General features: G+C 38.4%; 3 protein-coding genes across 3 annotated transcripts; 2 read left to right on the forward strand and 1 right to left on the reverse strand.

Annotated features, from left to right (window-relative positions):
- Positions 1-7,633: 7,633 nt before the first annotated feature.
- LOC129717530 (annexin B10-like) lies at positions 7,634-11,621 on the forward strand. The gene is made up of 4 exons (XM_055667497.1): positions 7,634-7,795; positions 7,863-8,039; positions 9,482-10,195; positions 10,947-11,621. Exons 1-4 carry the CDS (start codon positions 7,778-7,780, stop codon positions 11,001-11,003), a joined length of 966 nt encoding a protein of 321 aa, XP_055523472.1. The 5' UTR covers positions 7,634-7,777; the 3' UTR covers positions 11,004-11,621.
- Positions 11,622-14,888: 3,267 nt separating this feature from the next.
- On the forward strand, positions 14,889-16,288 carry LOC129727676 (WD repeat-containing protein 91). The gene is made up of 3 exons (XM_055685722.1): positions 14,889-15,279; positions 15,341-15,481; positions 15,544-16,288. Exons 1-3 carry the CDS (start codon positions 15,036-15,038, stop codon positions 16,134-16,136), a joined length of 978 nt encoding a protein of 325 aa, XP_055541697.1. The 5' UTR covers positions 14,889-15,035; the 3' UTR covers positions 16,137-16,288.
- A 96-nt stretch (positions 16,289-16,384) lies between these two features.
- Positions 16,385-17,085, reverse strand: LOC129727683 (ER membrane protein complex subunit 6). The gene is made up of 2 exons (XM_055685734.1): positions 16,815-17,085; positions 16,385-16,748 (listed from the first exon to the last, which is right to left on the reverse strand). Exons 1-2 carry the CDS (start codon positions 16,951-16,953, stop codon positions 16,540-16,542), a joined length of 348 nt encoding a protein of 115 aa, XP_055541709.1. The 5' UTR covers positions 16,954-17,085; the 3' UTR covers positions 16,385-16,539.
- Between the last annotated feature and the right edge of the window lie 3,417 nt (positions 17,086-20,502).

Raw genomic sequence — 20,502 nt, forward strand, 5'->3', positions numbered from 1 at the left:
CCAAATTGAGCTTAGAGTTATCAAAAAATGCTTCCTAAGGCCAGGATAGGCCAAAATAGAAAATGATCCCAAATTGTGCTCAGAATCGCTAAAAGTTCTCCCTAAGGCCAAAAAAGAAAATGATCCCAAATTGAGCTCAGAATCGCCAAAATAGAAAATGATCCCAAATTTAGCTTAGAGTTATCAAAAAATGCTTCCTAAGGCCAGAAAAGGCCAAAAAAGAAAATGATCCCAAATTGAGCTCAAAATCGCTGAACGTTCTCCTTAAGGCCAAAAATGAAAATGTTCCCAAATTGAGCTCAGAATCGCTGAAAAGTTCTCCCTAAGGCCAAAAATGAAAATGTTCCCAAATTGAGCTCAGAATCGCTGAAAAGTTCTCCCTAAGGCCAGAAAAGGCCAAAATTGAAAATGATCGCAAATTGAGCTCAGAAGCGCTGAAAAGTGTTTCCTAGGGCCTGAAAAGGCCAAAAAAAAAATGATCCCAAATTGAGCTCAAAATCGCTGAACGTTCTCCTTAAGGCCAAAAATGAAAATGTTCCCAAATTGAGCTCAGAATCGCTGAAAAGTTCTCCCTAAGGCCAAAAATGAAAATGTTCCCAAATTGAGCTCAGAATCGCTGAAAAGTTCTCCCTAAGGCCAGAAAAGGCCAAAATTGAAAGTGAAAAGTGTTTCCTAGGGCCTGAAAAGGCCAAAAAAGAAAATGATCCCAAATTGAGCTCAGAATCGCTGAAAAGTGCTTCCTAAGGCCAGAAAAGGCCAGAAAAGAAAATGATCCCAAATTGAGCTTAAAATCGCCAAAAAATGCTTCCTGAGGCCTGGAAAAGCCAAAAAAGAAAATGATCCCAAATTGAGCTCAGAATCGCCAAAAAATGCCTTCTAAGACCAGAAAAGGCCAAAATAGAAAATGATCCCAAATTGAGCTTAGAGTTATAAAAAAATGCTTCCTAAGGCCAGGATAGGCCAAAAAATAAAATGATCCCAAATTGAACTCAGAATCGCTGAAAAGTGCTTCCTAAGCCCAGAAAAGGCCTGCTTCCTGAGGCCTGGAAAAGCCAAAAAAGAAAATGATCCCAAATTGAGCTCAGAATCGCCAAAAAATGCCTCCTAAGACCAGAAAAGGCCAAAATAGAAATTGATCCCAAATTGAGCTTGAAGTTATCAAAAAATGCTCCCTAAGGCCAGGATAGGCCAAAAAAGAAAATGATCCCAAATTGAGCTCAGAATCGCCAAAAAAATGCTTCTTAAGGCCAGAAAAGGCCTAAAAAAATGATCCCAAATTGAGCTCAGAATCGCCAAAAAATGCTTCCTAAGGCCAGAAAAGACCAAAAACAAAAGATGATCCCAAGTTGTGCTTAAACTCGCTGAAAAGTTCTCCTTAAGGCCAGAAAAGGCCAAAAAGGAAAATGCTCCCAAATTGAACCTAAAATTGACGAAACTGCTTGTAAATGCCAGAAAAATCCAAAAAAGAAAATGATCTTAAATTTAGCTCTGAATCGCCAAGCTTTGCGACTTTGACGATTGTCGGCGTGAAGAAGAGCAAAAAACCTTCGAAGGTGTTGAATAGAAGGTATTGCTGGATGATGATCCACGCCAAACGCAGGAACAGCTTACCTCAGTATTAAGAGTTACCCGTCAAACCATTTACAAATGAGTGCATGTTTTGGAAACTGTTGGCAATAGAGAAAAAAGCTTCCCGGTTTGTGAAGACTTTTATTTGAAGAATTACATATTCCTAAAAGTAGTACAGCATGAAATTTAACTGAGACGACAATGTTTTAATGCTACTTACTGTAGTAGCTCTTCCCTATCGCGCAACGTGATAACAATCGCGATATCCTATATCTCAATTATATTGGCCTGGGATGTAGTAAATTGAAAGATTGAATTTAATTTGTTACATATCTTAAATATAGTTAGCTTTAAGTTTTACCTCACGTGTAAGTCAATCCACGGTGTCTCTGGTAGAAGAGACTTATCCGAAAAGAATTAGTATCGCTCTTATACTCATCATTCGAAAGCTCAAGGTGTCCTCTTTAATATGCTACTAAAATTGAAATGTTCTATCGGCGGGTCCAGAACCATTTTTTTTCAGACATTTTTTTTTTTTTGTAATTGAAAAGCTGGTGGGATGGGAACTATGTATACTTATCAAGAGGAGCCCGATCAGATAGTTTTGAAACCTTCAAGTTTTGTTTTTTCATATAGGGGAAAGTAGGTAAAGACGGACACTACGGGTGAGATGGACACTTTTAATATTTCACAAACTAGAATGTATTATGATAGTTGAGTGATGCGAATACCTTCTTTATAGTGTGTTAATGCTTTTGAGTTGCATTATCGGTTTTCAGCAAGCAAACTGTCAAATTTATAAGTAAAACAAAGAATATTTTCGTGAACGCGAAATTTGATGTAATTTTTATTCCACGGAAAATAGTGAAAAACTCGTGAAACTTACGTGTTTTGATTTGTTCACAATAGTAAAGTGATTAATTAGTCTTTCCTCGGTTTTCTAGTGAAAATACAGCAGATTTTCGATGTTCCGATGAAGAGCTACGATCGTTTGAAAAATGTACAACCAGATCGGGCAAGACGGACACACTAAGGTAGGGAAAGATGGACACACGGATTTTCTAAGAGTTTTCATATGTAGCACCTGTTGTGTACTACAGATGTTCACATTTTACACCCGCCAGAGAAACCAGCAGATATTAATCATTTAGCAGTTAGAACAGGCCATATAGGCGGAGAATTTTCGCCTTCATCGAAACCCACCCTCTCAAACTGTTCACGTGATGTATAGATGGACTCTAATAACGGAGAGTAATGTATGGCCATCACTTAACACATAAATCAAAAGAATACTGAACGTACTACATCTTTTTTGTGAGTGTCCACCTTTACCTTCGTAGTGTCCATCTTACCCACACCAAGTGTCCGTCTTTCCCAACCATGACAAAAAACAGCAATTTGTAGTCTTATTTTTGAAGACCCAAAACACACAAAACTTGAAGGAAGTTCACTAAAACCAAAAATGGTTATGAAAACAAATGACCTTAAGTTTCAATTTGTATGACTACTGCGATCTAAATAGCAATACCTAAGTAATTATTTAGATTAAACCTTAGGGTGTCCGTCTTTACCTACTTTCCCCTAATGAAACAATGTTTGGCATAATAAGAGAACGGCGCAATTTTTAATAACATCAAATGAAAGCTTTGAGTTGCTCTATAAAACGTATTATGTAAGCTTTGTTTTGTTATATAAATAAAAACAACCCTGAATATTTCAGTATGATCAGAGAACCCTGATAATTTTTTTGTATTTCTGAAACATATTATTCATTTCCATTTCACTAGTTTTTCAATTACAAATATATATATTCGAAAACAAATTGTTCTAGACCCCCCAACAACCAGTACCAACAACAAGTGACTTGGGTTCCTCATAATGTAAAGCCAAAGAACGTTGCGCGTTGTTCGTTCGCCTGTGAACAACTGCTCCAGTAACAAAAAAGGGAAAGTTTTCTTCATCTGATCGTGATGATTGATGGAGAATTGATTTATACAGCAACCCAAAGAAAAGAGAGTCATGGGAACTGCTCAGTCATGTTTTTACGTTACCAGGTCGACCAAATACACACACTGCAAAAGTTATGCCGTGTATTTGGTGTTAATTATTATGAACTGTTGACATCTCCCAGATGGTCTCGAACGTTATCGACTTCAATTGGTGCGATTAAGCCAAGCACTGTGTGATGGTGAACAATCACAATACGGAGCAGAGGCACGACAAAAGTGATTCTAATGCATGACAACGCTCGCCCTCATTCTGCCAAAGTTTGTTAAAACTTAGATAGAAACGCTCAAATGAGAAGTCTTACCTCACTCATATTTCCTAGATAACGCGTCGTCTAATTACTACTTGTTTCGTTCGTTGGCACATGGTCTGCCTGATCAGCAGTGCTGCACATATGGCCTAATTCGAGGATAGCCTCAACACACTTTTCGGGTTTGGACAAAGTTGTATCAAATAATGGGTAATATTTTGAATGATTTGCAGGCAGGCTTGTAAATGGTCACGGTAGAACCACTTTTCAATGCGATAATCATCTTCTATTTACTCTGAACAAAGTTGACCAAACACGTCAAACGAGTACTCGCCACCACGACGTTTTTTTCTTCAAACGTATACTAACATTTTTTTCTAGAAATTACGCACGTTGTAGGAATAGATCAAAATAACATCGCCAAACGAATAACAGTGTGCATCTCTTTGATGCACGAGTGTCGATTGACCATCCTATTCTTTCTGTGAGAGGTGACGGTTGTTCTACATTTACGAGCAAAAGCCTACTGTGACGCTAAGGAAGCGAAATCAAATGAAAGTGTAAAGCGTTCACAATATAGTTACTGTATATTTTACTAGTCTGGCGGAGTGAATTAGGGAACCAGTTTGAACTGTTATAACGGGAACCAGTCAATGGAGATTCAATACGACTGGTTCCCGTTATAGCAGTTTTAATTGGTTCCCGAATCAACTCCGCCAGACTGTAAATATAGGGACTGTAGTTCACAAGCCTATTATTAGATGGTACTACGGAATTTCTACGGATTCTACGTTCTGCTTGGTCAGCGTATCGTAGTGATTCTCACAGGGCTTAACACACTTCTCACATCTTTAATGTGAGTTCCAATACGCATAGCCATAGAAATCGGACAGGTTGTGGATAGCGAAACAACCTCAAGATATGGAGGCTAGGTGAGAATATAATAGATAAATAACCCCGAACAAGCAGCAGGAGTTAGGGTTAGATAATGCGTAGTGAGCTTTACACAATCTCCCTTAACGGCGAGCCCAAGAATCTGGTGCGCTTTTTCTGCAGGAGGAACGGCCCAAACAGCATCTGTACTCCAGAAGAGCGGATAAAGTAAGAAATACGGTGTTCAGCCCCACCCATGACGGTGACATGGCAAAAAACACTTTACTGCGAATATTTAAGGAGAAGAAACGGATCGGAACAATCGGCTACGAATACAGGACACTGATTGGAAGCATGGAACTATAGATCGCTGAACATCCCGGGTGGCGACAGGATTCAACTGGATCAGCTGGAACTTCGTCTTTTAAGCATTGTAGCGCTGCAGGAACTTTGCCGGAAAGGAGAAAACGTACGGAAGATGTGTGACCACAAGGCCCAGAGCGGCGGCACAAGAAATAAGCGGTGTGCCGACTTCTCGTGTTGGGCAGGACGCAAAGTCGTGTGATCAAGTGGCAGGCGATCAGCGTCAGAATGTGTGTATTGAGAATTAAAGGCCGGTTGTGCACTGCCCGCATAAAGGAAAACCCGAAGTTAAAAAGGAAGCCTTCTACATACAGCTGAAGGATGTCTACGACAGCTGCTCGCGGCGGGACATCGTCATCGGAGATGTGAACGCTAGGAAGGGAAAACCTGTATAAACCGGTGATCGGACAAGAAAGTCTGCACACCGAGACGAATAATAACGGCCAAAGATGCGTAAACTCTGCAGCTTCCCGAGGATTGGTAGTCCGAACTACATTCTTTCCCCGCGAGGACATCCACAAAGCCACTTGGAAATTACTTGACAAACAAACAACAATCCTCGATGTGCTCATCGCAGGACGGTTTTTCTCGAACATCACCAGTTGATCGAGAATAGCTATGGCAGATCATGCACGAGAACGAGGATATTCTCCCGGATAAACTGATGTGGCTGATCAAGGCTACCATGCATCGTGTGATGTGTTTCGTGCGTATATCGGGGATACACTCGAGTCATACCGAGGATTGATACAAGGTGATGGACTTTTCTGTTTGCTATTCAACACCGCCCTCGAAGCTGTTATAGAAAGAGCGGGCATCGACACGAGTGGTACAATTATCACTAAGCGGGTTCAGATTAAAGGCTTCGCTGATGACTTCGACATCATAGCACGAAACTTTGTGACGGTGGAGGAAACCTACACCAGACTAAAAGCGGATCAATGCGTCAAAATCAAAGTATATGAAGGGAAGAGGCTCCCAGAAGAACAATGTTAGCCTCCCACCCCGGATCATCGTGAAAGGTGATGAGCTTGAGATGGTAGACGAGTTCGTGTACTTAGGATCGCTGGTGTCCGCTGACAACGACACCAGCAAGGAGATCCGGAAACGCATTCCTACGCCTACTTCACACTTCGTAAGACGCTGAGATCCAACCGATTGCGCCGCAGTACGAAGCTGGAGCTGTACAAAACACTAGTTAGAGCGGTGGTTCTTCATGGGCTAGAGAAACGAACCATCTACGGTGGAGTACAGACTGAAGACGGATAATGGCGTAGACGCATGAACTATGAGATGCACGCGCTGCTAAGCGAAATCCTCATTGCACATCTAGTTAAAGTTAACAGACTGCGATGGACCGGACACGTCGCAAGGGCACCAGAAACAGAGGAGCACAGCGTGCACAATGTCTTAATCAGATTAAAAGTGGCCTACGAGTGATCAGACGCCTAAGAGCATGACGCCTTGCAGCCCAGAACCGAGTGGAAGTGCAACGACTTCTTGATACACCACGAGCCACCCCGGCTCTAGTCTGCTAGGTCAACTGACATCGGTGAGCTGGACATGTCGGAGGTGTGTCGGACGACAAACCGTGTAACAACGCGTACACGATGGCTCGATCAGATTGACGAGTGATGAAACGCCTGGAATCATAGCGATAAACAATCCAAAATCGAGAGAAATGAATACGAATTCTTTAAAACTAAAGGTAAAAGATGGATGCTGTAAAAGGTGGATCGATCATTTTCTATATTTATTGCATAATATATGTCATATCTCGAAGCAAATCAATTATTATAACCTGAGAAGTAATTTAATTTACAGCATCGTCAAGGGCCCTGCACGTTGGAGAAAATTTTAGCCTTATGTCAAATATAGACTCGGACACCTTTTATTACAGACGGTGTTATGAACAGATACGCAAAGAGTGAGGTCGAAAACACCAAGTGAACCGTCAAATCGAGGCTCCAAGTGTGCAAAGTAAACAAACTCATGTGTGTTACTTTTCGTACAGAATGTGTGTTGCGATCAGTTTAAATTCTGTGAATCACGTACAATTATGGTTCCAACGAAAGATGTGTTCGTCATGCTCATGTTATGAGTGATGCATTGGAAATTATTATAATTGTATAAACAAGCACTAAAACTCAGTAATACATCCTTACAAAGTTTCGAAATTTTATTACACTTTCTAGTGCGTATGAAAAGTCATGCGAAAATAAATGTGGTTGCCAGAATTGTTTAAAATAAAATATTAGCAAAGGGTTGCCATATTTACTGTTTTTCTCTTTGCGTATCTCTTTATAACACAGTCTCTACCTTTTATATACGAAATGGCACGAATTATGGTTCAACTGTGGTGCAACATAGTTCTTGTTGCAGACCCATAACGATGTTGCATTCAGCTCTATAACGGTTTCATAAATGAAAAACTTTGTTTTTGTATGTGTGATGCAGATGTTACCGCTTGGTTCGTTTTCCGACACAACCATAAAAGTGACGTACCACACACCAGAGAGATACAAAAACACGCTACCTGTCACAGTCGGATTCCAGAGCAGTTCCACTTCCACATTCTCAGTCTTAGATTGATACTGATGCAAACCGGTTGACTGGCGATACGTCTTGTTCCGATCTGAGCTCAAAGTCGGTGTAATAAAAGTATACGGTTCAACTTCAGTTACTTCGTGTTCTAGCTAAGAAACCTCAAAAACGATGTCGTGGTACTATACTGTAAGTTTGATTGTTCATTTCCTGGATTGAGGAATTTAAGACTGAAACGTCTGTACTATAATTTCAGCCAAAACCAACCGTACTTCCAGCAGAAGATTTTGATGCTTCAGCAGATGCCAACGCCTTACGGGCTGCCATGAAGGGCATGGGTACGGACGAGCAGGCCATTATCGACATTCTCTGTGCCCGCAGCAATGCCCAGCGGATGCAAATATTGGAAACGTACAATAGCGAGTTGGATCGGGTGAGTAATGGTTGTAACATTTCAGCAATCCCCGGTGCGCGGGGCGTAGGCAATATACGTTATTAGTTTTAGCTATGTGGCCTTGACGCTTTTTATCGCGTCGTAGTAGGTACGACGACGACGACGCGATGAGTCATCATGGGAATTCGTTAGGCTTGATAGTGTACATATGTACAACATGAAGAATATGCGCTCTAGAACAGTACCATAGCTCAACTATGTCAGGATTTACTTTGATATAGTCACGTTTGGAGAAGAAGAATTGATTGGAATGATCAATGAGCGTACAAAAGAATAATAATGCCCAACAAACAATGTTGTAGGGTTACAGCTTATGAAGCTATTATTAAGAGAATTTCAATTGAACTGTTACACAACAAATTTTTTGTTGGCTAGTCAGAACGAGGGAATATTATCTAAAAATACGCAGGGTACTTAAAAAATGTACAGTCCCTCCACAATTATGGGTCACTTTTACGAAAATACGTTAACTCAGCCTGATTTATACGATTGAAATGATTTAAAAATTTGCAAATTTTTCCGAAAAGTAATAATTCTACCCGGTGTATTAAACGAAATGACCCATAATTGTAATAATGTTACATTTTACGGTGCGCAATATTGTGGGTCAGTCCATATTTTAGCTTTTTTAATTACTTTTGCAAAATAATGCATGAAGACTGAAAAAAATAACTTATTAGCAAGCACTTTTACTACAATAAAACAACTTTTATAATGTGTTTTGACGATTTTATAGACTAAATTATTTTAAATGTCAAAAGTGACCCATAATTGTGTCTTTTGCTATGAAAGTGATATTTTTCTTCTCAACCGATTTATACACATCAGCTGCAGTGAAACTAATTATCGATCGAAAGTACACATCAGAACACAGAGTTAGATAGTAAAACATTGGTAGTTGATAACTTCTCCGATTTTATATTTATTTTTGAACATTCAGACAACACGTTGACTGACCCACAGTTGTAGAGGGACTGTATAACTAACAAATCGTCAGTAGTTTTGAGATACATCAGGCCATTCATATATAGCTTGGAATTGAAAATGGAAACTAAACAATATCAATCGCATAGTATATGCTCGCCAGGTTCGTCACTTCAACGTTGTGTTTACGAGAAAACTCAGTTGTCTCTGAAAAAATGTTGGTAGTTAGGGACGACGAAATTCGCAAGAATGAATGATGAAGCTATCTTCCATTTTTTTTCCCAGTTTGAGCTCCAGGGCCACAATGTTTCTAACAAATTTGTAGCATGGATCAAAATTCTGTTTGGGGAGTGTCATGCCAAAAACATCAAATTTGTAACGGCCTAATATATCCCTCAATCATTCATTCGTCATTCTGTGCACGTCTATGAAGAAACTTTGTTTACGTGTGTCAACCAATTAATTCCTCTCTTTTAAATATTTCCAACCACCCCCAGGACTTAATCGAAGACCTCAAGTCCGAATTAGGCGGCAAGTTCGAGGACGTCATCGTTGCGTTGATGCTTCAACCGGAGAAGTATCTGTGCAAACAACTGCACAAAGCCATGGACGGGCTTGGTACTAATGAGGAGGCTCTGATTGAGATTCTAGCACCGCAAACCAATGAGGAGATTAAGAAGATTGTCGACTGCTACGAAGAAATGTACAGTCGTCCTTTGGCCGAACATTTGTGCAGCGAAACGGACGGGAGCTTCCGAAGATTGTTGACCATGATCATTGTCGGTGCCCGTGATCCCCAGGGTACAGTCGATGCCGATTTAGCAGTGGAGCAGGCTACCCAGTTGTACAATGCAGGCGAAGGCAAACTGGGTACGGACGAGGAGGTATTCTATAAAATTTTAGCCCATGCCAGCTTCGATCAGTTGGAGATTGTTTTTGATGAATATAAGAAACAATCCGGACGTACAATCGAGCAAGCCATGAAAGACGAGCTTAGCGGTGAATTGTACGACGCTTTGAGTGCTATCGTCGAATGCGTTCAGATGGCGCCACATTTCTTTGCCAAGCGACTGCACAAGGCAATGGACGGCGCTGGCACCGATGATGGCAGTTTGATACGCATAATCGTGTCCCGTTCGGAGATAGATTTGCAGAATGTTAAAGATGAGTATGAGCAGATGTACAACAAGACGCTGCTGAGCGCTGTGCGGGTAAGTCTTCTTAAAGTTTGACATTAAGTTTGAAACCTCAACTACGTACGGCAATAACCGTTTTTTGTTTTTGTTTTCTGTCCGTTGTTTTTCCCATTAACACAACCTACAACGAATGATGATGCTCACTCACCAATACGAAATGATAATCTAAAAAAATGATAATGAATCATGCCTTGAAATGGATGCCTCTCGTTCGATGACAGGAGGTAATTAGCTTAATCATAAAGCTGCAATTAACTCTCGTCAAGTCAATAACTAGCAAAGTTGATACGTTTTTAGCTCTAGAGAATGTACCCTTTCTTAAACTGTATTTGTTTAATTTTTGATTCAAAAGCAAATTCTAGACTTGTTGTGGGTTAATTGTATTTACGTCTTGTGTCTAATAATTTATCTTCTATATTGAGAAAATGATTTTTTCTTTTCCTTCTTATGTGTTCGTTGAAATTCATTTTAGAACTAGTTTTAAAAAATAGTTTCTATTTAATAAAAAGAATCACATCAATATTTCATACCGTGAAATATGTTTTTTAACCATACTGAGACACTCAAGTCTAATTTATGAATTATTTTGTAGGTAAATTTATTTAATTCGTCCTAATGGGCCATACATAATTTTGACTTATACTGCATCCTTAATGTTTCCGATATTTCAAAAATTTGGGTGTCATAATATTAATTTTACCGCAAGAAATATGTTCATATTATTCAAGCATACTAAGTACATTTTTTGTCATTCTCTTTATTTTAGAACGAATGTTCCGGCGATTACAAGCGCGCACTATGTGCTTTGATTGGAGAGGCCTAAAACTCACAATATACTCATTTGCTCTAACAGTTGCTCTATTGCGAAAGGATACCAAACGATACAACTGGTGAACGATTATTAACACGGTCAAGTCTAATATCCACCTGAAAAGAAATACGTGGAGAGAAGAATAACCGATGGTTTCCTACGAGAAATCATCAAAGTTGATTCTGGTGCCTATTGTTTAACAAACTTCTTTTCAGAGTGATACTAGCCTTTAGCGCGAGAAAGTAAATGTTCATGATTATTTGTGGCACAACGTACTAACAAGCTCCAGAAAAACGTCTATTTCGTTTTAAAGTTAATTTATTGATTGAAACAAGAACTAGTAACAGGTCTGAATAATGGTAAAGTTTGCAAATGATATTATACCTTTCATTCGATTAGTGTTAGTTAGAATCTCAACGAAGATGCATTCATATACAGCCCGTTTACACATATACAACAACTTAAGCAAGAGATTCAGGTAGCTTAGAAAGTGTAATTAGCTGAAAACATAAGGCCTTAGCATGCAACCGATTTTAAACTATATGTCGAAAACGCAAAGTTAAACTACAGGACATTAGGTTTTCGTTTATTTACAAGGAGAATAAAACCGAAACTTTCGCTTTCAATGTATCCTGATACTTTTATTCACTCCAAAAAAATCATCCTTGTTTGCACTTTTTTTTAACTTACACACACTTAATTTATTTTGGTGAATTTTTTTTACCAATACATACCAGCAAAATATGTTGACATGAAAATCAGTCAAAAAACCGATCTCGTATGCCGAAATTCTTAAAATTATTCCCGAAAATTTCAAAAATGTTTCGCTAAATTGCACAGCTGTTGAGTTTTTAGCAATGTTTTTTTTTATTTTACTATTTACAGTGAGAAAGTATGATTTTTAAATTGTTTCTTAAGTTAGCTGGTATTTTTTCTAACCGGAAAAAGCAAGAATGGTTGAATTTATTCCTACCACAACATGGATGCCCGACACTCTAGATAAACAATTTTAAAAATAATAAGGCTGATACAAATTTTGAATTCTTTTTATGTCCAAGGTTATCAAACTTAGCAAAGGGGGTGGCAAAAAATAAGTAACACCGAGACGAAAAAAAAAGAAATATTTTTGATAAAAGTTTGTGTGCAAGTTATGACGTTTGTAACTTGCACTCAAATAAATGTTGAAAAATAACACTTTATTATTATTATTATCTATTTCGCTTGCCTTTTGACGTCACTCTCTCTATCACTGGACTTGTTCATTGCTAAATTAAGCATTAATGCTGTCGGAAAACAAATAAAATGAATAAAACGGTATGAGCTTTTTTTCTTCCCCTTCCAATGTTCAAAATTTTTGAAAGCCCCCCCCCCCCCCTTCGTTAAAGGGGTGACATAAAATAAAATTAAAATTTGTAACGGCCTAAGCAACATTACGAACGTGAAAAATCGAGTCAGTTTAAAATTCTGAGCCTAATTTGGGATCATTTTCTATTTTGGCCATTTCTGACCTTTAGAAGAACTTTTTGGCGATTTTGAGCCTAATTTGAGATCATTTTCTATTTTGGCCTTTTTTGGCCTTTAAAAGCACTTTTCGGTGATTCTGAGCCTAATTTGGGATCATTTTCTATTTTGGCCTTTTCTGGCCTTTGAAAGCACTTTTCGGTGATTCTGAGCCTGATTTGGGATCATTTTCTACTTTAGCCATTTCTGGCTTTTGAAAGCACTTTTCGATGATTTTGAGCATAATCAAGGATCACTTTCTATTTTGGCCTTTTCTGGCCTTTAGAAGCACTTTTCGGTTATTCTGAGCCTAATATGAAATCATTTTCTATTTTGGCCTTTTCTGGCCTTTAGAAGCACTTTTCGGTGATTCTGAGCCTAATTTGGAATCATTTTTTATTTTGACCGTTTCTGGCCTTTAGAAGCACTTTTCGGCGATTCTGAGCCTAATTTGGGATCATTTTCTATTTTGGCCTTTTCTGGCCTTTAAAACCACTTTTCGGTGATTCTGAGCCTAATTTGGGATCACTTTCTATTTTGGCCTTTAAAACCACTTTTCGGTGATTCTGTGCCTAATTTGGGATCATTTTCTATTTTGGCCTTTTCTGGCCTTAAACAGCACTTTTCGGTGATTCTGAGCCTAATTTGGGATCATTTCCTATTTTGGCCTTTTCTGGCCTTAAAAAGCACTTTTCGGTGATTCTGAGCCTAATTCGGGATCATTTTTTATTTTGGTCTTGTCTGGCCTTTAGAAGCACTTTTCGGCGGTCTGAGCCTAATTTGGGATCATTTTCTATTTTGGCCTTTCCTGGCTTTAAAAAGCACTTTTCGGTGATTCTGAGCCTAATTTGGGATCATTTCCTATTTTGGCCTTTTCTGGCCTTAAAAAGCACTTTTCGGTGATTCTGAGCCTAATTCGGGATCATTTTCTATTTTGGTCATGTCTGGCCTTTAGAAGCACTTTTCGGCGGTCTGAGCCTAATTTGGGATCATTTTCTATTTTGGCCTTTTCTTGCCTTTAGAAGCCCTTTTCGGTGATTCTGAGCCTAATTTGGGATCATTTTCTATTTTAGCCTTTTCTGGCCTTTAGAAGCACTTTTTGGTGATTCTGAACCTAATTTGGGATCATTTTCTATTCTGGCCTTTTTTGGCCTTGAGAAGCACTTTTCGGTGATTCTGAGCCTAATTTGGGATCATTTTCTATTCTGACCGTTTCTGGCCTTCAGAATTACTTTTCGGCGATTCTGAGCTCCATTTGAGATCATTTTCTATTTTGGCCTTTCCCACAAGGTTCAAGGGAGAAGTATCCCCCTCTTATGGATGCCGCCTTAGCAGTAAATAGCACACCGTTTCTTGATAATGAACTCACGGTTACTATAGTACTCAGATGTGGTGGTTCCCTATCATCCAGTAGAAAAATGATTGATTCGAAGATTTTATATATCCCAAGAGTGTAATACCGGTTAACTAGGTATAATATTCTGTCGACCGTGTTAGGAAAAGCTAGCATTACGCGACCAATCAGATGAATCGAAATCGGCGTTTCAACAAGGCTTGACAATTTTCAATAATACTATAGTTTTGTGTATTTGAGCGAGTGCGTAGATGATTTTTTAATCGATTGCTGTAAGAATGAAAAAAAAAATCAATTGGAAACTGACTGAGTGGACAATTTTCGTGGCAGGTTTTGAATTTGTGCCCCTATATATATATTTCCGCGAGACGTAATTCTGCGTCAAAAATATCCTTAATAAGAATATACATGCATTTTACGATGTTTGTGGCTTGCATACAGATAAATGTTGAAAAACAACACATTATCGAGAATAATATTCATTTGATTTTGTTTTTGACAACACTTTCATTATCACTGGACATATTTGTTGCTAATAGCAAAACGGCTTGATGTTTTCCTTCCCCTTACAATTTTCAACATTTTCGAAAGGGAGAAAGGATTGAAAATGAAAATGGAATTGTAATGGCTTTATTGTACATTTTTAAAAATTGCATTACGAACAATGGAATATAGAAAGGCAAGGGGATAGTTTGAATCTCAGGTTTAAAGAACTTTTTCTTGTTAATAAATATCACGTCCAAAAATAAACAGAACAGAATAGATTTTCACAAGATTTTTTCACAAGCTTTGAAAGTTTTGAGCTGAAAATGCCTTCCTACGTTATTGAACAATGTGGAACACCGTTTCAAATGGCATTTCCTCGTTGACCAAGATCTACGCCAAAATAATGTGTCTTTTTGCCCATTTTTTGCAGATCCAGACAAACGTCTTCTTCGTCCTCACCTGTATATACCTCCTTGCATTACGATGCCTCAACTAATCTTTGGTGAAAGTTTTCCAACATTGTATGCAAGATGGCAGTTCCCTGTGGAACTTTCTCGTCCCTTTTTGATTACTTTTATGAATGTAAACGAAAACATTGACATCAACATTTGTGTATTGATTGTGTCGTAAAGTAATCCAATCCATAATAGAATTAAATTTCTACTTATTCAACTTATAAAAGTGAACTAAACGACTGCTTTGCTATGGCTCATATACAATATACGGATGGCCTGGTCCGCGAATATGTACTGTTTCGAGGATTTTCCAATACACTGAAATCGTTTGATGCTGAGTTGAAAAGCGATAAGGATAAAAGTTTTCGTGTGGACAAAATTATCGACCAGTTAATGCAGATGATTCAAACGCAAGATCTGCAAGGACTTCGGGATCTATGGGCACACCTCAACAGTCATCTGTTTCGCAACTTGGAACACAGTTTTACCACAGGTAATTGGTGATGTTTGCCTCGATTCGAGCATTACAGGTTTGATTGTTGATCTATTTTCAGCTGTAGTGAAGTTGGAGCAGTCGATCCTTAAGCTTTATTTGATTACTGCCTACATGGCTAATAAACCGGACAAGGTGAATGAGTTTTTCACCAAACTCGCCCCAGAACTAGTTTCACAAAGTGAATGGAAGGAATGGTTTTGTAAGTTCCTGTAATATATTCAGCTCGGAGAGTAGTCTTAATGATAACATGTCACCTTACAGTTTTTCCGTTCTGCAAGAACCCAGAAGAGCATTCTGCATTTTCAGTGTGTTTCACCAGGCAGTGGCAGGATACTTTACTAGTTTCGCTTCACAACTTCCTATCTACCATCTACCAGTGCATGCCGCAGCCAACACTGTCTAAGGCGGAAGGCGAGAGCAGTTTGCTTCGAAAATTGCAAGAAGAGAACAGTCAACTGCGTGCTAAATTGCAAAGCATCCAGCAACAAGCTGCCACAGCTTCGTCCGGTTCAGTTCATCAATCACGGTTATCGTCTTTCAGCGATCAAAAATACAGCCTTGATGGCAAAACGCGCTATTCAACACGAACGAGCGGTTCCGTCCAATCCCTGAACGACATAATTCCATTTGACATACCACCACCAGCACATATTGTAGATGATTTCTACATAATAGCGCAGGAATCAAATAACATAGGCAACGCGGCTGAATCGCAAGCTCGTGGACTTAAATCTCTTATTAAGAATATTAGCTCCGGTGGTAGCCCCGTACTGGGGCGAAAGGATAACGCTTCGGAACGCAACAAAAAGCGATCCGGTAGTGTCGGTAGTCGCAGCAACTGGATCCATAGTTAAACTATTGTTATAAACACAGAATCTTAAAAACTGTGCTTTCAAACGTAGCACATGTTTATGCAATAAATGATTGATATAGTCTAATTTCTTGCAAAATTTAAACTAAGCATTATAAATACCTACTTATTTCTAATAAAGTTTTTTTTTTTGTGGTAATGCTTTATTCAACTTTTTGTTTATGCCCTTAACGAGGACACCAGTAACGTAAAGAGACGGCTTTAGGTTTTCAGGAACTACTTTTCTTAGCCTTATTGCTCCATCATTTTTATATTGTTTATATTGTAACTGCGCAGAAATAATTTTGTTTTGATACAATCTGGTATAAAGTAAATGTGGGTTTTCTATATATTATTGTTTTGTCAAAAAATGAAGGGCAAATTTATAACTCAATATTGAATCACCTTTAATAGACGTGCACCATCCCGTAGAGGAATGTCCAAAACAGTACGTACGTACAAAGTCCCCCTAAGAATCCGTTCGTCAGTAAACTCTTCCGACTGATAAAATATTTCTGCCAATTGGTTCCAGATTTGAGTAGCAACATGCACCAAAGCCCGAGCACGGCTACTATATAAAACAGGAAGCCGATAATACCCGTCAGCCCAAGTACACCTGAAAATAAATTTGTCACTCGTAACTGTGCTTAATCGCAAACGCAGAGACAATTTTTGCACTCACCAGCTGTGCTTCCAGATAAAGCGGCCATCGACGTGCGACAATATTCTACGGCAGAAGCATTATTCCTGATTGCCGCCTCGCTGTAAGCGATAACCTCTCCAGACTTTGTTTCACGTGTTTTTACTCGGGTCGTAGCCATTCCTATTGATTCACTAGTACTGATTAGTTTTTCTTTTCCCGTAAAATTGGTTAAAAGTTATTCACTTCACGAGTTTTAGCAATTTGTTTTGATTCAAATTCAATTTTACACTATTCGAGCAGACCTGTCAACGAAAATTAAAAGAAAAAAGAAAAACCTATCCCCCTTGCACGTTTCCAGCAGTGTACACTGAACGAAATTGACAAGCAGTATTTAATAGATAATTGGGTCCTAAAGCTATAACCGATTTTTATATATCTTTTGAAGAAGCTGCGTTTTTCTGAGCCAAACGTAATTTTTTAAAATGTTCATCATTATCTTTCGATTTTTAAATGAAGAATAAAAAACTGCTCGAAATGTCTTAAATGAAAGTTCGCCTTTGTACAATATATGGGCGAAGTTAAAAAGTTTTACCAAATCAGGTCCTAAATCTATACCCGTTTTAATATATCATTTAAAAAGATGCGTTTTCTGAGGAAAATGTTATTTTTAAAAAATATTTATCATTCCTATCTTTTTAAAATATTGCAACTACTATTTTCGATGAGGAGTCGGTACTGAATAGGGGCTTATACATATAAATGTACTAAATAGGGGCCGTCCCTCAACCACGTGGTCATAAAGAGGGGGACGAGGAGGAGAGAGAGGTTTCAAAAGGCCTCTTAATACCACGCAGCGGGTGAAGGGGTTGAAAAAATGACCATGTGGTCTTTTTTCTTGAGTTATAATTGATCATGGCCACCAAGTCAAGTATGACTGATAAAATAATCAACCCCTTACACGCAAAAGTTCAAGCTTCAATCATCCACTGTGTCCTTTCAATTCGCACAGAATTTGCTCTGACTCCACACAACTAAAGCGTGAGGCGCGAAACGCAAAAGTTGTACAAGGAATACATTAACAGAGATCAAAATCAGAATATGTATCATATACACAAAAATCGCAATGTCCCGGTAAACTCCGGCTTCGGGCGAACGATCAGTTTCGAGGCGCTCAAAAAATCGTTTGTTACTTTCGCGAACCGGTGCGTATCAACGGCTCCAGCATCCCCAAAATTCGTCAACAACCGAAACAGTCCATAGCGAGCCTTTGCTGAAGTTATTGACGCTGGTGCCAGTAACGCGGAACCGAATGCATGTGAACAAAACCAGAGTAATAATTAAATGCAAAATGTTTTGGACAAATCTAATGAATTTGTTAATTGTTAATGATTGAATAATATTTTGAAATGTTTCATGAAAGTGAATCGATCAGACAATAATTTCTTTAATTCAGTCAGTACGCAACTTATCAGTATCGATTGCTGGTTGCACTGTTTTAACGATGCCAGCCTTCTGAACGTCGGTTGATGCTTTATAAGTGTAGTGGTTTGGGGGTGCGTAATACATTCAAAATACGCTAGAGAGCATCAAATGCGTTATGCCCAACGCACATGCGTTGTACTGGTTCCAAATTTAATCAGGAAATGCGCTAATTTCGCTCATAAATGGTCTGGTTACGCACACTCCAACTTCTGCGTGAAGTCTTAAAAACAATGAATTGGATCTGGATGTTGAAAGTACATAGGATAAAATTAACATTTTCAGGGACCTTATGATGATGATATCAATGTTTTTTTTAAATGTGTTATTGAGTTCGAAAGCACTGCGGAACTAGAAATTTGATCGCACTTTTCACCTGTTTAAAGTCCTTCGAACGCTTTATTATCGCTACCTAAACATGCTTTTCAATTATTTGAAACACTTTCAGCTCAAAACGCAGAAAAAATATTATATTTTATTCAACTTTCAAAAACTTTGTAAACTATAAACAAAATTGGGTTGTTGAGCTATATCAGTTTTTTCATATCATCTAAAAGAGCTGTATTTTCTTAGCAAACCTTGATTTTCAAACACTTTCTATCGTTATCCTTCGGTTTTAAATCACAAATGAAAACTGCTCGAAATCGCTGCAATGCAAGTTCGCCGAAAAGTGTACCAAATCAAAGGACAATGATATAAAATTTTAAAAAATCACGTTTTGCTCAGAGAATTACACACTCTTAGCTGATATATAAAAATCAGAAATCCGTGAATAGCTAAACAACCCAATTACGAAATCGTTCAATATGATGAATAACACAATTGTAGATACCTAAACCGCCAGTCTATCAGTTGCAGATACCTGAAAATCACCAAAAGTCTCACTCATTATCAACTAAATCTCGCGTATTTTTTCAAATCGGCGTAAGTCGCAAAATGTAAATAAACGGGGTTTTCATGTTATAATATTAGTTACGATGTAGTTTCGGCACTAACTTGATGATTCTGGCAAAAATGAACTTTTCGACACTTTGAAATAATTTTGGCAAAACGACTGAACAACCCTACCTGTAATTTTCAACTTACACCCTTTTGTTAGCATATCGACGAATATGTGAAATGATCTGTCATGTCAGATAGGCTCTCATAATTTCGGCGAAAGTGAGGCGATCATAAAAATAAAAAACATCATTCACTTACACCATTTTGATTTTACTCGTGATCTGTTTCGTGTGCTGCTGAAAAATTTTAATGTTTTCTATCGGATTTTGTAGTTAGAATAGGAAATAAAATCTGAAATGTCTTCCGGGTTGGAGATGCTTCTAGGTACGTATTATTGTGGTAGTTTGTTTTGTCTTGCAGTATCAGGTACGTATTATTGTGGTAGTTTGTTTTGTCTTGCAGTATCTTTACAAGAATAAAGTTAATAGTAATTTATTGACATTTATTATTGTTAACTAGATGCAGCCACCCAAATGGAAAAGAGCTGTCTGCCGAATAGTGATCCGACAAGTGAACGGAGTTTCGAATTGGATGTAAGAAAGTCGAGAAATCAAAAAAGGTGCAATGATCACCAGTATGCCAAGCAACCGGAATCGTCATTTGTGCACACCGGATCAACATCAAGTTCGAGCATTGTAAAACGGTTTCCGTTTTCCGACATTTCCAGTGAGTATTTCCTTGCTGCACACTCCGATGAGCTTGGAAGTAACTTACTGATATTTAAACAGAAAAACTTTCCGGTACTTTGTGATCTTATAAATTTTTTTAGAAGATCGTGGCAAACTGTTGAGGGGGTGAATGCAAATATTTTTGAGTTCATGGTGCTAAAGTGCTTCAAAAGCTAAATAATTTTTCTGTTTTGAGCTGCCGTCTTTAATGTTCTCTGTTTTTCCGGCTTTTCGTAGAAGTCTAGTGATAAGGCCTGCATCTAGTATAATGGCTAGTTTATTATATCCCCAGAAATCGCGGCCTGCTGCTGCTATACCTATAGCTCTCCTGTTTTGTGTGGATGGAAACCACTGGAATATTGACTGCATTGATTGTGTTTGTTCGGAAAGTCCAAGAAGAAGGCCGGAAAAATAACACGTGAGCACAGAAGGAAAGTGCAGTGCATCATTCTGGATTTGTAGTCCCATGATCTATTCATCTATTTCTATTTAAGATTTATTTTTATACATTGTTTTTCAAGGAAGCAATTATTATTATCAGTTTTTATTTATTCAGTTGGTGGCCGTCGTAGGCTCGT

This window comes from Wyeomyia smithii, chromosome 1 (assembly GCF_029784165.1).
Source record: "Wyeomyia smithii strain HCP4-BCI-WySm-NY-G18 chromosome 1, ASM2978416v1, whole genome shotgun sequence".
NCBI classification, from domain to species: Eukaryota; Metazoa; Arthropoda; class Insecta; order Diptera; family Culicidae; genus Wyeomyia; species Wyeomyia smithii.

What these genes read in the sequence shown, in the direction of transcription:
- LOC129727683 (XM_055685734.1), bottom strand. Translation starts at nt 16,953, where the DNA reads ATGGCTACGACCCGAGTAAAAACACGTGAAACAAAGTCTGGAGAGGTT. An exon ending in TTTATCTGGAAGCACAGCTG is followed by an intron (nt 16,749 to 16,814) that starts GTGAGTGCAAAA and finishes ATTTATTTTCAG; the next exon opens with GTGTACTTGGGCTGACGGGT.
- LOC129727676 (XM_055685722.1), top strand. Translation starts at nt 15,036, where the DNA reads ATGGCTCATATACAATATACGGATGGCCTGGTCCGCGAATATGTACTG. An exon ending in GGAACACAGTTTTACCACAG is followed by an intron (nt 15,280 to 15,340) that starts GTAATTGGTGAT and finishes ATCTATTTTCAG; the next exon opens with CTGTAGTGAAGTTGGAGCAG. An exon ending in TGAATGGAAGGAATGGTTTT is followed by an intron (nt 15,482 to 15,543) that starts GTAAGTTCCTGT and finishes GTCACCTTACAG; the next exon opens with TTTTTCCGTTCTGCAAGAAC.
- LOC129717530 (XM_055667497.1), top strand. An exon ending in ACAATAGCGAGTTGGATCGG is followed by an intron (nt 8,040 to 9,481) that starts GTGAGTAATGGT and finishes AACCACCCCCAG; the next exon opens with GACTTAATCGAAGACCTCAA. An exon ending in CGCTGCTGAGCGCTGTGCGG is followed by an intron (nt 10,196 to 10,946) that starts GTAAGTCTTCTT and finishes TCTTTATTTTAG; the next exon opens with AACGAATGTTCCGGCGATTA.